The 17,134-nt window shown below is 47.5% G+C and overlaps 1 protein-coding gene across 1 annotated transcript in view; it reads left to right on the top strand.

Annotated features, from left to right (window-relative positions):
• Nucleotides 1-7,249: 7,249 nt before the first annotated feature.
• The window catches only part of AHCYL2 (adenosylhomocysteinase like 2), an 84,399-nt gene continuing 74,514 nt past the window's right edge, over nucleotides 7,250-17,134 (top strand). The window contains exon 1 of the mRNA XM_033162755.1: nucleotides 7,250-7,693. Coding sequence (XP_033018646.1) covers nucleotides 7,277-7,693 — 417 coding nt within the window. The 5' untranslated portion in view covers nucleotides 7,250-7,276. The remainder of the gene's footprint in view (nucleotides 7,694-17,134) is intronic.

Below are 17,134 nucleotides of genomic sequence, written 5' to 3' on the forward strand. Positions count from 1 at the left end.
GATGTGTCTTCAAAGCAGTTCCACCCTCCTAAAGGTAAAGGGTAAGGGACTCCTGACCATTAGGTCCAGTCGCGGACGACTCTGGGGTTGCGGTGCTCATCTCGCTTACTGACCGAGGGAGCCGGCGTTTGTCCACAGACAACTTCCAGGTCATGTGGCCAGCATGATTAAGCCGCTTCTGGCGAACCAGAGCAGCACACGGAAATGCCGTTACCTTCCTGCCGGAGCAGTACCTATTTATCTACTTGCACTTTGACGTGCTTTCGAACTGCTAGGTTGGCAGGAGCAGGGACTGAGCAACAGGAGCTCACCCCATCGCGGAGATTCGAACCGCCGACCTTCCGATTGGCAAGCCCTAGGCCCAGTGGTTTAAACCCACAGTGCCACCCGCGTCCTTCCACCCTCTTACGGGGCAATTAGTTGCCTTCAGACTACATGGGCCGTTCGCGAGCTGCATTCATGACCACTGTGCAGAGCTGGAAATTATCGGCGCAGGAATCCGGGGCAGAAGGTTTGCCGTGGCACAGGCAAGCAGCCGACAGGGTCACGTGCGAGTGACTTAGGGGCTTGAGACAGTGGGTCTTCTGGGGTGGCCAACATGCTGCCATCCGCAGATGTGGCTGGGCTGCAGCTCCAGTCAGCTGCAGCCAACATGACCGATGTCAATGGATGATGTTAGCAGCCTGGATAGCTCAGCTGGTTAGAACATGGTGCTGATAATGCCAAGGTTGCAGGTTCGATTCCCATATGGGATAGTTGTGTTATAAGAAAACACTGCTCCTTTTCCCTTATGGCAGGCTTCCTCAAACTCGGCCCTCCAGATGTTTTTGGTTTACAACATCCATGATCCCTAGCTAGCAGGACCAGTGGTCAGGGATGATGGGAATTGTAGTCTCAAATCATTTGGAGGGCTGAGTTTGAGGAAGCCTGCCTTATGGGGTACCCAAGATCCCTTATAAGGGACGCGGGTGGTGCTATGGTCTAACCACAAAGCCTAGGGCTTTGCCGATCAGAAAGTCGGCGGTTCGAATCCCCGCGACGGGGTGAGCTCCTGTTGCTCAGTCCCAGCTCCTGCCAACCTAGCAGTTCAAAAGCACGTCAAAGTGCAAGTAGATAAATAGGTACTGCTCCAGCGGGGAAGGTAAAGGGCGTTTCCGTGCACTGCTCTGGTTCGCCAGAAGCGGCTTAGTCATGCTGGCCACATGACCCAGAAGCTGTATGCCAGCTCCCTCGGCGAGTAAAGCAAGATGAGCGCCGCAACCCTAGAGTCATCCCCGACTGGACCTAACGGTCACGGGTCCCTTTACCCTTACCTTTACCTTTAAGAGCCCTTATAGAGTCCTTATGTAGTTTTCTCTATCGGTAGGAGAACAATAAGAGGCCAACCAGAGAATATTGAGAAGCAAAGCAGCTAGTTCACTCACACACATGCAGGGAGGAGGAGGAACCCAAAACAATGGTGCGAAAGCCCTTTTATAGACTTTTGAAATGCACCCTATAGCTCAAGACCGCCCCCCAATGCATCTACATACATCACAGAAGGGGCGGTTAACAGAATCCTGTCTGCCAGGATACCTGATAATGGTCACTGATTGCTGTTACCTGGGCATTCTGGCCATCCTTTTGTGATGGTAAATACCCATTCCTGAATCCAGGTGACAGGCTCACCCCTATTCATACACAGATACGCCCTTTAAGACAGGATTTGTGAGCAGAGAACAATGGAGAGGCTTCCCCCATTCCTTCCTCCTTGCAGAGAACATTTGAGGTCCATTAGGGAGAGTCAACATGGTTTCAGGATTGCTCTCCTGTACTATTTCAGACACATGGTTTATATACTTATGAATGTGTTTGCCTTGTAATGTTATGAACGTGTTGTTCAGTATTGTTTAGTCGTGTCCGACTCTCATGACCCCAGGGACCAGAGCACTCCAGGCACTCATGTCTTCCATTGCCTCCCGCAGTTTGGTCAGACTCATGTGGTAGCTTTGAGAACACTGTCCAACCGTCTCGTCCTCTGTCGTCCCCTTCTCCTTGTGCCCTCCATCTTTCCCAAACATCAGGGTCTTTTCCAGGGAGTCTTCTCTCCTCGTGAGGTGGCCAAAGTCTTGGAGCCTCAGCTTCAGGATCGTCCTTCCAATGAGCACTCATGGCTGATTCCTTCAGATTGGATAGTTTTCATCTTCTTGCAGTCCACAGGCCCTCTCAAGAGTCTCCTAGAATCATAGAATCCTAGGAGTGGAAGAGACCCCAAGGGCCATCCAGTCCAACCCCCTGCCAAGCAGGAGAACACCCCATCAAAGCATTCCTGACAGATGGCTGCAAGCTCTGCTTAAAGACCTCCAAAGAAGGAGACTCCACTAATAATAATAATATAATATTTATTATTGTACCCCGCCCATCTGGCGGATTTCCCCAGCCACTCTGGGCGGCTTCCACAGAAATCAAATACAAAAATATCAAACATTAAAAACTCCCTAAAAGGGCTGCCTTCGGTTTTTTCTGAATGTCAGGTAGTTGTTTATTTCCTTGACCTGTGATGGCAGGGCGTTCCACAGGGCGGGCGCCACTACGAGAAGGCCCTCTGCCTGGTCCTGTAGTTTGCTTCTCGCAGTGAGGGAACCGACAGAAGGCCCTCGGCGCTGGATCTCAGTGTCTACACTACACTCCTTGGCAGCAAATTCCACTGTCCAACAGCTCTTACTGTCAGGAAGTTCCTCCTAATGTTCAGGTGGAATCGTCTTCTTGTAGTTTGAATCCATTGCCCCGTGTCCGCTTCTCTGGAGCAGCAGAAAAAACAACCTTTCTCCCTCCTCTATATGACATCCTTTGATATATTTGAACATGGCTCTCATGTCACCCCTTAACCTTCTCTTTCCAGGCTAAACATACCAGCACCATAATTCAAAAGCATCCATTCTTCGGCGATCAGCCTTCTATGTGAACATGTTATTTATATATATGTTTTGAACATATGATTTATATATATGACACCTTATAATGTCCACAATCCCCCCTCTGGGGCTATGATTTTTAAAAAAGAATCATAGAATCCTAGAGTTGGAAGAGACCCCAAGGGCCACCCAGTCCAACCCCCTGCCAAGCAGGAAACACCACCAAAGCATTCCTGACAGATGACCGTTAAACCTCTGCTTAAAGACCTCCAAAGAAGGAGACTCCACCACACTCCTTGGCAGCAATTCCACTGTCCAACAGCTCTAACTGTCAGGAAGTTCTTCTAATGTCTAGGTGAATCTTCTTTCTTGTAGTTTGAATCCATTGCCCCGTGTCCGCTCTTGGAGCAGCAGAAAACAACCTTTCTCCCTCCTCTATATGACATCTTTTATATATTTGAACATAGCTATCATATCACCCTTAACTTCTCTTCTCAAGGCTAAACATACCCAGCACCATAATTCAAAAGCATCCATTCTTCGGCGATCAGCCCTTTATGAACATGTGATTTATAATATGTTTTGAACATACGATTTTTATATATGAACCTTAGAATTCCTGTCACAATCCCCCTCTGGGGCTATGATTTTTACTAAAAAAGAAAGAAAGAAAAGAAAAAGAAAAAAAGAAAAAAAAAAGAAAGAAGAAAAAGAAAGAAAAAGAAAAGAAAGAAGAAGAAAAGAAAAGAAAAGAAAAAAAGAAAAAAAAAAAAAAGAAAAAAGAAGAAAAAAAGAAAGAAAGAAAAGAAAGAAAGAAAGAAAGAAATTGCCCACAAATAATAACCTGAGTTGCTTTGCAGGGGGTTGGAAGAGATTATCCTTGGGGTCCCTTTCAACTCTTACGAATCTATGATTCTATGTGAGTTGTGATCTGAACCGGTGCAAGGCATACTAACAGGCTGTCGCTGCAGAGGCAGCCAAGGTGAGTTGCCATGAGAATATGCGCCCACAGGCCAAACGCATGAGGCACGCCTTGACATCTGGCTTGCGCAGCTCGAGAGTTGCTGTTGTGAAGGGAGGCAAAGAACATGGGAAGGGCTGCGCTGTGCAAAGGGTCGTAGCTCAGAGGCAGAGCACCTGCTTTGCATGCAGAAGTTCCCAAGTTCACATCCTGGGAAAGACTCCTGCCTGAAAACCCAGAGGATTGCTGCCAATCAGTGCTGGCGACACTGGAATAGATTGACAAGCAATCCCAACTAATTACAAGGCACCTTCTGCCTCATTGAGGTGCTGTTAGTCCAACTTTGCAGGGGTATTGCTAAGTACCCAAGGCCGAGGTCCAGTAGTGGAAAGTTTCATACAGTGTGCACATACTAATTTATTTATTTGCACAAATGCGTACGTACTGCCCACCACATAAGATAGGAAGGCAGACCGCAATAGGAAAATGCAATAAAACATAAGAGACCGCAGAAGCAATACGTAATACGTAATAAGGACACAAAAGAGCCCATCTAGTCAAGCATTTTGTTCTCCGGATGCCTGCAGGGAACTTGCAAGCAAAACCTGAGTGTGACAGTCCAAGTTGGTGGCCATCCCTGCCTCTTGTGGGAGGGAGTTCCACCGTTTAACACTGCACCTGTGTGAAGGACTTTCTTTCTCTGCCCTGAGAATCTCCCAACATCCCACTTCCTTTGAGGTCCACGTTCCTTCATATACTAAAATTTGATGGATGTCCATTAAAAGCTTCTCTCTGCTGCCTCCATGCAATGCACCATCTTGCAGACTTCTCTTGCCCACCTTTTTGTCTTAAGAGAGTGATGGCCAAACTTGGCCCTCCAGCTGTTTTGGGACTACAACTCCCATCATCCCTAGCTAACAGGACTAGGGATGATGGGAATTGTAGTCCCAAAACAGCTGGAGGTCCAAGTTTGGCCATCACTGGTCTAAGCGAAAAGGCCCCCAGTGCTGTGCCCTTTCCTCATAGCCGAGTCCCTCCATCCCTCAATCACTCCTGTTTCCCTTGCCTGACCCTTTCCCTTGGCACATTGTGGCCGTGCAAAGGGAGGCCTTGGTTTCTCCCAGGCCGGTGTCCTTGCCCACATGCCTCTCTCCACCTGCGTTTGTTTTTCTCCACTGATGTCTGAACTTTCCTTCCCACGCCTTCGCTTGGCAGAGCTGCCTGTGTGAGAGGGAGAGGTGTGGGTGTGAAGGAACGGACACATTGCTAGACAAAATATGTGAAGCAGAACCCAGGGGGAGGGTTTTCCGCTGCAGATGCCGCTCCTCTGCTGCACGGAACCGCGCCATAAGCCCTTGTGAGTCACCTGCTTGGGATGTGGGGTGTCTGGTGCCTGCGGTTCTGCTTCTAGGAACGCTGGCAAAAAAACTAATCCACAGATTGCCCCCTCGCTTTCCAGAATCTCTGGTGCAGTTGTATTATTGATGCTGTGGGTTGTGGTGGTGGGGTGTGTCTGGATCAGGGGTCAGCAAGGTTTACCAGCCATGGGCCGGGTCACTTCCACGGAGATCGTCCATGGGCTGGACTGGCGCAGTGCGATGCTGGAAATCGCGTCTGCGCATGTCCGCGGTGCCGGAAATCGCTTCTGTGCAGGCTCAGACGCCAAAAATCGTGCCTGCGCAGAAGCAATTTTCAGCATCTGGACATGTGCAGATGCGGTTTCTTGTATCTACGTGTGTGCAGATGCCATTTCCGGCACCACTTGGCGAGTCCCTGCGCTGTGCTGTGCTGGTTTAGCGCAACGCGCGGAAGACTTGTCGAGCGGGAAGCTCGGTTTGCAGGCAGCTCATGGGCCAGTAAAATGGTCTTTATGGCCCACATCTGGCCCATGGGCCGCACGTTGCCGAACCCTGGTCTGGATGATGTCGAGGATGGGATGAGAGAGAGGGAAAGAGATATGTTGATAGAGAGATAGCTAGAGGTTTGTTGTTGTTTAGTTGTCTTAGTTGTGTTTGACTCTCCATGACCCCATGAACCAGAGCATGCCATGGAAACACTCACTTTCTTCTCAAAGCTTCTCCTTTTTATATCCATGGAGTTTTCTTGGCAGAATACTGGAGTGGGTTGCCAGCTCCTCCAGGAGCTAGAGGTATAAAGGTAAGGGGACCCCTGACCATCAGGTCCAGTCGTGTCTGACTCTGGGGTTGCGGCGCTCATCTTGCTCTATAGGCTGAGGGAGCCGGCGTTTGTCTGCAGACAGCTTCCGGGTCATGTGGCCAGCATGACAAAGCTGCTTCTGGCGAACCAGAGCAGCGCACGGAAATGCCATTTACCTTCCCGCTGGAGTGGTACCTATTTATCTACTTGCATCTACAAAAGTACATGCATTGTTCTTTTTTCAGGTCATAGTCTTTCTACAGAGAAATGTTGGGGGGGGGTATGAGATATTGATTGACAGATATATATTAAGAGCTCTAGAGAGAAATGCTTTTTTATTGGGTTTTATAAACAAGAATAATGTTATACAAATATGTACACCAAGTTTTCTCATGTCATTTGTATATCACAAAACAGCATAAAAATGTGAATAAAAATACAACATGTTCCATTTTTAGTGGTTGATGTATAAATTCTTGGATCATGAATTGGTCCAAACGAGGGGACAGTAACATTTTCCAGCCGTGGGCCGGTCAACCGTCCCTCAGACCATGTGGTGGGCTGGACTATATTTTTAGGTGGTGGTGGGGAAATGAACGAATTCCTATGCCCCACAAATAACCCAGAGATGCATTTTAAATAAAAGCATACATTCAACTCATGTAAAAACACACTGATTCCGGGCTGTTTGTCGGCCGGATTTAGAAGGCGATTGGGCCACATCTGGCCTATGGGCCTTAGGTTGCCTACCCTGGTCTAAACCAGGCAAAGGGCAACCTTCGGCCCTCCAGATGTTTTGGACTACAATTCCCATCATCCCTGACCACTGGTCCTGTTAGCTAGGGATCATGGGAGTTGTAGTCCAAAACATCTGGAGGAGGGCCGAAGGTTGGCTATGCCTGGAACAATCAGGAAGGAAAAGAGGGGGAATGGGGAGAAAGAGAGTGATGTTAAGAACTCCAACCCCCAGCGCGCCCGCGGCGTCCGCTTCCCAGCCCCGCGATTGGATCCCGTGCTTCGCCCGCGGCGCCTGCCGGGAGCGGTAGTCCTCCTCGCCGCAGCCTCCCCCCCCTCCGAGACGGTCGCCTCGGACTGCAACTCCCGTGAGCTCCCGCGAGGCGAGGCGGCCGAGAGTGGGCGGGGCGTCGTCTGAGGGAGCGAGCCAGGGCGCGCGTGTCCGCCGGGCCGCCAGTGTGTGAGGCGAGAGCCGGCGTCGTCGTCGTCGTCCTCCTCCGCGGCTCCTCCTGCTCCCACTGAGGCGGCGATGATGTCGGTGCGCGTGGCGGCCCCTCCGGCCGTGGAGCTGAAGGAGCTGGGCGGCGGGCCGCTGGACAAGGCCGGAGGAGGCGGCGGCGGCGGCGGCGGAGGAGGAGGGGGGTCCGGGGCCTGCGCTCAGGCCGCCTCCGCGCCTCCCAACCCGGCGCCTCAGCCGCCAGCCGAGTCCGGCCCGCCAGTCGCGGGAGGCGGAGGCGCGCGCGGCCCCCGCCAAGGGCCTCAGGCTTCGGCCATGAAGCGCAGCGAGCCCCCGCCGGCCTCCTCGCGGGCCCAGCAGCAGCAGCCTCGGCTGGCCGGCGACGGGGGCGACAGCAGCGGCGGCGGCGGAGGCGCGGGTGGGCAGCTGGGCGAGGCCCTGGTCAGCCCCGACGGGACCGTCACGGAGGCGCCCCGCACCGTCAAGAAGGTACCTGGGGGGGACGGGGCGGCTCCCATCTCGCTCTGAACGTGCCTTGCAGGGGGGTTGGGCTAGATGACCCCTGGTGGACCCTTTCCAGTGAAAGACACCCGCCCCTCCTCCCCTGCACCCCGTGTTTGTGTGTGCGTGTGTGAATGGCCTCCGGAGGCAGAAAACTGGATAGAGCGTGGTACTGATAACGCCAAGGTTGCAGGTTCAATCCCCGCAGGTGGGGTTGCCATATGTCTTCTTTCCCCCCCAGGGCACGCCCTCTTTTTATTGGGCAGAGTCGCCATAGAGACCAGTAGTTAAAGGTAGAAGTTCGCAAATATGTCATTATATTTATTTTTGCTATTCCAGCATTGCAGGGGGTTCGGCTGGATGATCCTTAGGGTCCCTTCCAACTCTACTGTTCTATGATTCTAAGAGCCTGGCTGCGGGATCAAGTCCCAAGGGGCCTCACCTTAAGTCCAGCGCTCTCTCCTCACCATGGCCAGACAGATTTCCTGCATTGCAAGGGGTGGGCTAGACTAGATGACCCTTGTGGACCCCCTGCCCACCCTGCAGTTGATTCTGTGACGAAAATCCTGCATTCTTCCTCTTTTGCGTGTGGGTGGGCACAGCCCCGTCCTGTTAGGCTCTGGTGCCCAAAAGTGCCATTTCTTCCTCTTCTTCACCCTTCCTTCAGCAGGGCGTTTGTTCTCCCCTGTTTGAGAGGTGTAGGAGGAAGGCCAGCCATCTGAGTCCCTGCAAGCGCAATAATAATAATTTAAAATTATTATTTATGTGCCACCGATCTGACTTCGTTGCCCCAGCTGGTCTGGACGGCTTGCAACAAATTAAGTGCAGGCTACTCTGCCAACTCTCTCCATCAGTGGCAAAGTACCTGCAGAAGCCCAGGCTCAGTCCCCAGTGGCATCTCCAGGTAGGGCAAGGAAGTACTGTTCTGTCCTGAAACCTTCCAGAGCTACTGCGGTCAGTGTAGGCGAGTACTGAGGTAGACAGAGCAGTGTCTGCCTCAATATAAGGCAACTTCCTGTGTTTCTGCTTTGGAAGGGATATGGCTCACTGGCAGAGCATCTTCTTTGCATCCAGAAGGGCCTTGGTTCCATCCCCAATGGCATCTCCAGGTCACGCTGGGTAGGAAAACCTCAGGGGACAATACTAAGCTAGATGCATCAATGTCTTGAGAGCTTCCCATGTTCTGTTTGCGAATGTTTGTGGCAGAGCACCTGCTTTGCGTCCAGAAAGTCTAGGCAGAGGACCTTCTCGGCGTTGGTGCCCTCCCTGTGCAGTGCCCTCCCATCAGGTGTCAGGGAGATAAATAGTCACACAACTTTAGAAAACTTCTGAAGGCAGCCCTGCTCAGGGGACATTTTATTATTATTTTTATATTTTGCTGGACGCCACCCAGAAGGATGGGGAAAACCAGCTAGATGGGCAGGGTATAAACAATAAAATTATTATTATTATTAATATTAATATATAAGGTTCCCAGGTTCAACTTTGAATGTCAGTGTCAACAATACAGAGTTGGTGGGCTTGATAGAAGATAGCCTGTGACTGCTGGACTCATGTTGCTGGGGTGTGTTAATAAACAACAACAAACAAACAAACCTGCCCATCTGGCTGGGTTTCCCCAGCTAATCTGGGTGGCTCCCAAAAGAATATTAATGTTTAATAGACTATTGTATTTTAATATTTGTTGGAAACCACCCAGAGTGCCTGGGAAACCCAGCCAGATGGGGGGGTATTAATAATAATAATATAATAATAATAATAATAATAAAAACATAAATATCAAAATTAAACAGAGATTCCTGAATGGAGGGCACCAGGTCAGGAAAGGCTGCACTAGTTCTTCCACTCATAGTTCCTTTAGATTAAATACATTCTTTGTAGTTTCTTCACCCCCTGGCCTCCTAACCCAGAAATTCCTGAGGAATTAGCCTAAGTACAGGAGAAAGGCGTTCTGTGAAGAGTCCCCATTCCTCCCCTTAATAATTGGAGCAATATAAAGAATGGGGCCCCCGATCCACCTTCTCACCCTCCCAACTCATGAAGCTCTAAAGCACAATTAACAGAACGGTTCTAGAGAAGATAATCACCATTCCCTTTTCTTGGGAACTGAGTACTGTTAGAAAGACTGTCTCTCTCTGTGTGTGTATTATAGCTATACAAATGCACACACACATGTTGGTACCTTTTCCTTAGGTACCAGCTAAGGTCCCGCTTCTCTAGGAGGACTAAGACTTTTGCTGTCCTCAAAAGTCCATTAGAGAGGGTTATTTCTCCTCCCTCTCCATTTACATTCTTTGGATTTTTTGATCCAGTCTTCTCTCAACAGGAACCTCCTTGCCAGATACTCTCAGAGCATTTGAGAGCGTTGCCCCCCTTTTTCAGGACCTGCCTGTTTCTGAAATACCTGGTGGTTCTTGTACAGAGATGGGTTCCTTGTCTATTTGCTAATAGGGAGTAACAGACTTTGAGCTCTCCCCTCCTGCCTCTTTTTCATAGTGGGAGATTCCAAGGCATGTGGTGTTAGATTTCTATTTGCTGGGATCATTAACAATTTCTCTCCTTAAATTTCCTTAGATGTTTTAGTCTACAATTTCAGTTACTCTCTACAGCAGAGAAAAAATAATATAGGCAGCGGTGTGAGTTCATCAGAGAAAATTCCCAGCAGCAGCAATAAATAACTTTATTTGAACCAACAGAAAGTAATGTAAAAAAACATGAAGCTAGCTAGATTTTGAATTTCACAGAACTCTTCCAGTTCACCGTTTATTGACTTTTAGTCCAAATAAAGGTATTATGCAACTGCTGATGTTGGGATTTCAATTATGCATGCTTCAGGTCAAAAGGTGCCAGAAGTACAGATCCTTGATATGGGGAAAAATGAATTTAATCCCTGCCATTACTGTAGCAGCAAAGTGAATATCCAAGGAGGATATTGCACCTGTTTCTCTCCAGTTCGTAGTTCTTTAATGTGGTGAAACTGTGCCCTTTCATCGTGAACTTCCTGCAACGAGACACAACAGATTCTGTTAATTTAGTGATCAGTGCGCAGCTAGAGATTTGTGCCTTTGTAGTAGGAAGTGAGATGCACTGAACTAGGAGTGAATGCAGTACATTCTTTCTTATCCACAGTTCTGTTTCTACAGAAGGTAATATGAACATGAAGAACTGCTTTGCTGAGATTCCTTGGGGAATCGGTCTGGCCACTTTGTTTGAGAGAGAATGCTGGGCTATAGATGGCCACATGGATCTTACCATACCATATGAAATCAGTGTTCCTGCTAAACAGTTCTTAGTATTAATGACACAGTATATAAAATGGTAAAAAATTTTTTTCCTAAAGCTTAAAGCACTGGAGATATATTTTGATTAGCTAAATGAAAATCATTCTGTTAAAAATCTAGTAATTCCGTTCAAAGCATTCTTCTTGCTTGAAATATTGCTCCCTTTAATCGCAATGTTCTGAGGTAAGTGATGATCCTTCTGCAGCCAAAACGACACCACCCACCCACAAGCTGGAGGTGTTGGCAACCTTTGGGAACTCCATGCTTTGCAGAAGTACATACAATTTTGAGAAGAAACCCTAAGTGGTTTGTGTGTGTGTACACACATACACATATATGTAAGGTAAAGGTCCCCTAGATGGTTAAGTCCAGTCAAAGGCGACTATGGGATGTGGCACTCATCTCGCTTCAGACCGAGGGAGCCGGCGTTTGCCATAGACAGTTTTCTGGGTCATGTGGCCAGCATGACTAAACGGCTTCTGGCACACGGAAACTGCGTTTACCTTCCTGCTGCAGTGGTACCTATTTATCTCCTTGCACTGGTGTGCTTTCAAACTGCTAAGTTGGCAGAAGCTACGTTGGCATATCTATATATCATCTATATATATCTGGAGCAGCACAGGGAGGATTGAATATGCCCACAGAATAGTGACATTGTGTGTGGAGGAATGGAATGGAGTTATCTAGTGGAAGACATGGCTGGCTGGAACCCTGGCAGGAGCAGTCCATAGTGCAACATTTTGTTGTATATCTCACTTATTATCAATCTAAATATACTTAATCTAAATATAGTCTAAATATAGATGAATAAAATATATTTCTTGCATATATGACAAGCAAATCTGATATCTGGGTTAGTATTGGTTTTGAGTCAAGCTGTTCAGTGCGAAAGTACTTTTGTATCTCATCGCCTGCCTAAGATGTGGATAGGCAGCTACAGTTAACCTGTTGATGCACCTCCCAGTGATGATGTGTCTGCAAATGATCAAATTCTGGTAGCCCAGGTACCTACAGATTAGATCAGAGCTTTCCAAACTTTTCAAGCTGGTGACACACTTTTTGGACATGCATCATTTCGCGATACGGTAATTCAGTTTTGCATCATTTCGTGACGCAGTAGTTCAGTTTTACTAGCAAACCGGAGGTTAAACTAACTCTTTCCAGCCCCAGGAGGAGTGGGGAGCATTTGTGCGACACACCTACACACTGCAGCCGACACACTAACGTGTCATGACACACAGTTTGGAAAGCTTTGGATTAGATGTTGCTCACTTGCCATTAACTACCCCCACTCTAGTCTGCTGCTTCCATTACCACTTGCCTCCTTCCTTCCCAGGCTGTATTCCCTATGGCTTCACTGTCATAAAGTACCGGTAATAGACTAGGAGGAGAAAAATAATGAGGGAAATGAACTAACACACGTGGCATTCACTCTGTATCGAAAATTTGATGAGTGGAGGAAGTTGCAAGCAGGCAAAGCAAGCTGGAGACCTTTCTTTCGCAAAATGACATTAGCAGGGGAACAGTAAAAGTGGTGAAATTTTGTGATACGTTGGTTGCAATGTAGGAAGTGGAACAAAGTTCATTGTGGACAAAGATGGAAAGATCATATAGCAGGAAGGATAAAAGGTCCATTTGATGTGAAAAGGTAACAGCAGAGGGAAGATCATAACCCTGGAGGCTTCCTTTTGTCCGGAAGGCACCCAATGAAATGAAAGGGTGTCATTGGTTGTGCCAAAAGATATGAGGAAGAATGAATCATTGCTGATGCTGCACGTAGTTGCTATAAGTCATGGGTGACTAACTGGTGGCTCACAGATGTTCTGGGGCTCCAACTCCCATCAGCCCCAACCGGCAAGGCCAGTGATTCGTTTATTTATAAGATTTTGTACCTGCCCTTCACTATAATGTCCCAGGGTGGGTTGCCTCAATATAATAAACAATTATAAAAAAGATGAAACCATTGAAAAATAAAGCCATTCCAAATGGAGCAGAACAGTATAAATTCTATGGAATAGATGTGTTCAATGAAATGGTGGGTCCCACAAAACAAAATACCTTCATTATGAGAACTATAGTAGTCTGTCAGCATCTGGGCGACCACATGTTAGCCATCCCTTCTGTAAGTGGTAGAGAGAGAGGTATGAATTTGGGGAGAGGCAAGAGGCAGGCGGGCATGCTGACAATAGAGGGTGGCAGTGGACTGTCTTAGCTAGATAGTCTCCTTGATGAATTGGATCTGAAAGTGCCTAGTGGAACAACTGATGCTTGAACATTTAGAAGACAGAACTGTTTGTGATGTCTTCACTTCTCCAAATGTACTTCCTGACTGGAAGAGCTGTTTGACAATGGAATTTGCTGCCAAAGAGTGTGGTGGCGTCTCCTTCTTTGGAGGTCTTTAAGCGGAGGCTTGGCAGCCATCTGTCAGGAATGCTTTGATGGTGTTTCCTGCTTGGCAGGGGGTTGGACTGGATGGCCCTTGTGGTCTCTTCCAACTCTAGGATTCTATGAAATGTGCAATGAAACCTGAAATGAGCATTGCCTTTCCCCCACTGTTAAGACAAGACATTCCTGGATTGAGTGGGACTTCCCAGCAAGCTTTAAAATGTCCTCATAGTTGCCCATATGTATGTTCTTTTTGGCTCTCATTGGCTTCATTTTGTAATGTTTTCCTGCCTGGTAGCCCAGAGACAACTTTTACTTGCCACAGGTGGCAGAGCAATTGCCCCTTCAAAAGCCTATACAGTAGCCATGCCAATTCTTGTATTCCAGCTAGCCAGGAAGACAACTTATTTTGAAAGATTATGGGGAAGATAATGTCATTATATAGCTTTGGTTCCAACCAAGCTTGGGCATTCCATCTGTAAAATGGATACTTAAGAGAGATGGGGGAATCATTAGATATTATCCACCCAAAAATACTGTGTAGTCAAATGATTGATGACTCTGCTTTTGGCAAAGTCGTGCTGCCAGTTCCTGTTCTGCATTTCATTTTACTGTCCTTTTGAGATAAAGGCTGTGAATCTATTATTAATAGCTTTGTTCCTAAGTTTAGGAACCACATTCTGCCACTTTCCATTAAGATTATACCAGGAGCTTGTAAGAAGAGCTTGCTGGATCAGGCCAATGGCCAACATCCTGCTCTCACAGTGGCCAACCACATGCCAGCAACCAGGATCGGAGCACAAGAGCAATTTCCCTTCCTGTGGTTTCCAGAAACTGGTATTGAGACACGTTGCTGTCTTCACCTGTGGAGGCAAAGTACAACCTTCTCCTTCATGAATTTGTCTAATCCAGGGGTTGGCAAGGTTTACCTCGCCTGGACCGGTTCACTCCACTGGAGATCCCTCCGTGGGCTGGATCGTGGTGTGTGTGTGAGCGCGCGGGCGCCCCGATTTCTGCAGTCTGTGTCTGCACAGACGTGATTTTCAGCGTCTGCATAGATGCAGTTTTCGGTGCCGCGGAAGTGAGTCCACACACAGCTGCGCTAGTTTAGAGCAGAGTGCAGGGACTCGCCGGGCAGGCGGCTCAGTTCAGGGGCCGGTTAAAAGACCCCCGTGGTCCACTTGTGGCCCATGGGCCTTAGGTTGCCGACCCCTGGTCTAATCCACTTTTAAAGCCATCCAAGTTGGTGGCTATCACTGCCACCTGTGGGAGTTCCATAGTTTGACTTAGAATCACAAAATTGTAGCATTGGAAGGGCACATGAGGCTAATCTAGCCCAACACCCTGCAATGCAGGAATCTTTTTGTCTTGTCTTGAACCCATGACACTGAGATTATGAGTCTCTTTCAGTTGGGGAAGCAAGGGATACCTAATGCTTGAACACCAGAGATTGAGCTGACAGTGCTACTGCTTCCATTTTCATGCACACTCACAGTAAAATGCTTCCTTCTATGGAATTGTGATAGTCTGTTCTCTAGCCCAGGCTAGCAGAGGTAGAAGAAACCTGCTGCCAGGATGGAGGAGCAGTGGTTTACTCAGTTGTTCACTTACCTGAGTGACACAGGAGTTGCATTTTTATTTAATAGGGTTAAATTGTGTTCTTGGCCTACCAGTAGAAAGTTCAACCAAAATACTGTAATAGAACTGTTTGTGTTGCCTTGGAGGGAATGATGAACATACTTATAGCAAGTACCCTGTAAACCAGAGGTGGTGAATCACAGGCCTCATCTGCACTGCATCCCCCCAGCAGTTCATTTTGGTACCCTAACACTCTACTGGTGGCACATTTTTTTAAATAAAAAAGTAGATGTTGCATTGGACTGGGCAGAGTAGTTTAAACTTCTCTGCAGCGCTGCAATGAGGCTGTGTGGCTGCCGTGTGTGTGTGTGTGTGTGTGCAAGCATGTCAGGTGCTGACACCAACTGTTGACATCCAGTCCCTGGGGGTTTGTTGAAAGTGAATTCATCCCATGAGCCAAAAACAATTAGCCAATCTGGCTCTTAAACCTTACAATTCCCCTCATATTGCAGGTTAAAGTTGAGGCTAAAAGATAGTGGTTGGGTTGTGGTTGAGAGTCAGTGCATGGCTGAACTGAGATTTGAGCTGGGGGACAGCTACCAGTGTAGCTACTACCTGTGCAAACCTATTGTGCCTAATACAGCTCGAAGGTAGATTGCTGGGGCATTAAAAAAAGAAAAAGAAAACCTTTCAAGTAGGTTGTACACCCACAGCTTTTCCTGATGTGATAGCAATCTGCTAACTGTTGTAGAAATCACCCAATGTTGGCTACAGTATTTCTGTGATTGACTCTTTTTAATGTCTGCCTGTTCTGAATTGTTCACCATGTGAATAGATGATCCAAGGGTCTTGTAAATCCACCTTTGGCAAATGTTTAGCAATTCTGCCCCTAAGCAGCCATGGTCGTGTATGAATAGCATGAGGTTTCATATGGCAGTCTTCTGTTAAATGTGCCTATATTAGGGTCAGACCAAAAAAACCTCACATGATTACAGTTGCCCCAAGAATTGCCACGAGGCACAATTAAAATAAGTTTAACGATGTCCAGGAGCTTATATGCGTCATGTAAAGGAGAAGTTTCTACCCCTTTGGGGAGCACCTTCTTCAGCAAGATAACTTACTAGTCACAGCTTAGTTAGATAAGCTATTACTTGATCTCCTTGAAACAGATAGTGTGATCTGGTTGGAACAGATAGTGTGGGAACATCCTTGAGGAATAAGAAATGTAGGGACTGACCAAAGCAGGTATCTGATTCGATTAAAATTTAATATGCCATTTGAAACTGACAATTTGTACGCTGCAGAAAACGTTTATATCCTAGGATGTTAAGTATGCAGATGCACATAGCTCATCATGTGGCAGATCAGAAATGATGCTGGTGGGTAATCCATGTGGTATGCAGATATCTTGGGAACTGTACTGTGAGGTCTTTCCCTAGCAGGTGCTAATCTCTTCTGACTGCAGTATGAATTAGGTCTCAATGCCATTCACTGCATAACTTGAAAGTGTTTGCTTACCTCAAGCCCACTGGCAAGTCCGCCCCCCCATAAACAAATTATAGTTTCTGTGGCTCTGAACAGTTTTTAAAAAACGTAAACCACTTCTCACGAAATCAGAAGCAGCCTTTCACTTTTGTTCAAATTGATTGTGATATGAACAGTTTATTACCCACTCCACCTGTGCTTAGAGGACTCTGCCACCATTTTTTATTTAGCTATGTTCTACAAGAGCAGCTCACGGCTGTTGCACGAGGCTCCCGTGAGATCTCAAATGGCCCTGCAAGATCTCGTGAGAGCAAGGGTGTTTCTATTTATTTGGGGATTTTTTGGCAACCCATTGCAAAGCTATGATTGTGTAAGCAACATCAGCACAAGTTGTGGTCCTATTGTATTGCAGTGAGTGAGCTGCAATTCTGCATGATGCTGGATCCACTGTTGAGTTTTACACGTCCCTTTGTTTGCCTTAAGATAACTGTTCAAGCGAAAGGATGTGGGTTTTTAGCTTTGGTACTCGGAAGCTACAGGAAATTCAGTCTGTACTCAAGCCATAGGAGCCCTTCAAGAACTGGACTAGGAAGGTGAAGAGGAATGAATAACTTGCATAAGCTGCTCATTTGGACAAATGGTCACATTGTGAAACTTGGGTATCTGTAGTAGCTGATTGAGCTCAGGAATAACATTGTGG

Source organism: Lacerta agilis, chromosome 10 (assembly GCF_009819535.1).
Source record: "Lacerta agilis isolate rLacAgi1 chromosome 10, rLacAgi1.pri, whole genome shotgun sequence".
Lineage (NCBI taxonomy): Eukaryota > Metazoa > Chordata > Lepidosauria > Squamata > Lacertidae > Lacerta > Lacerta agilis.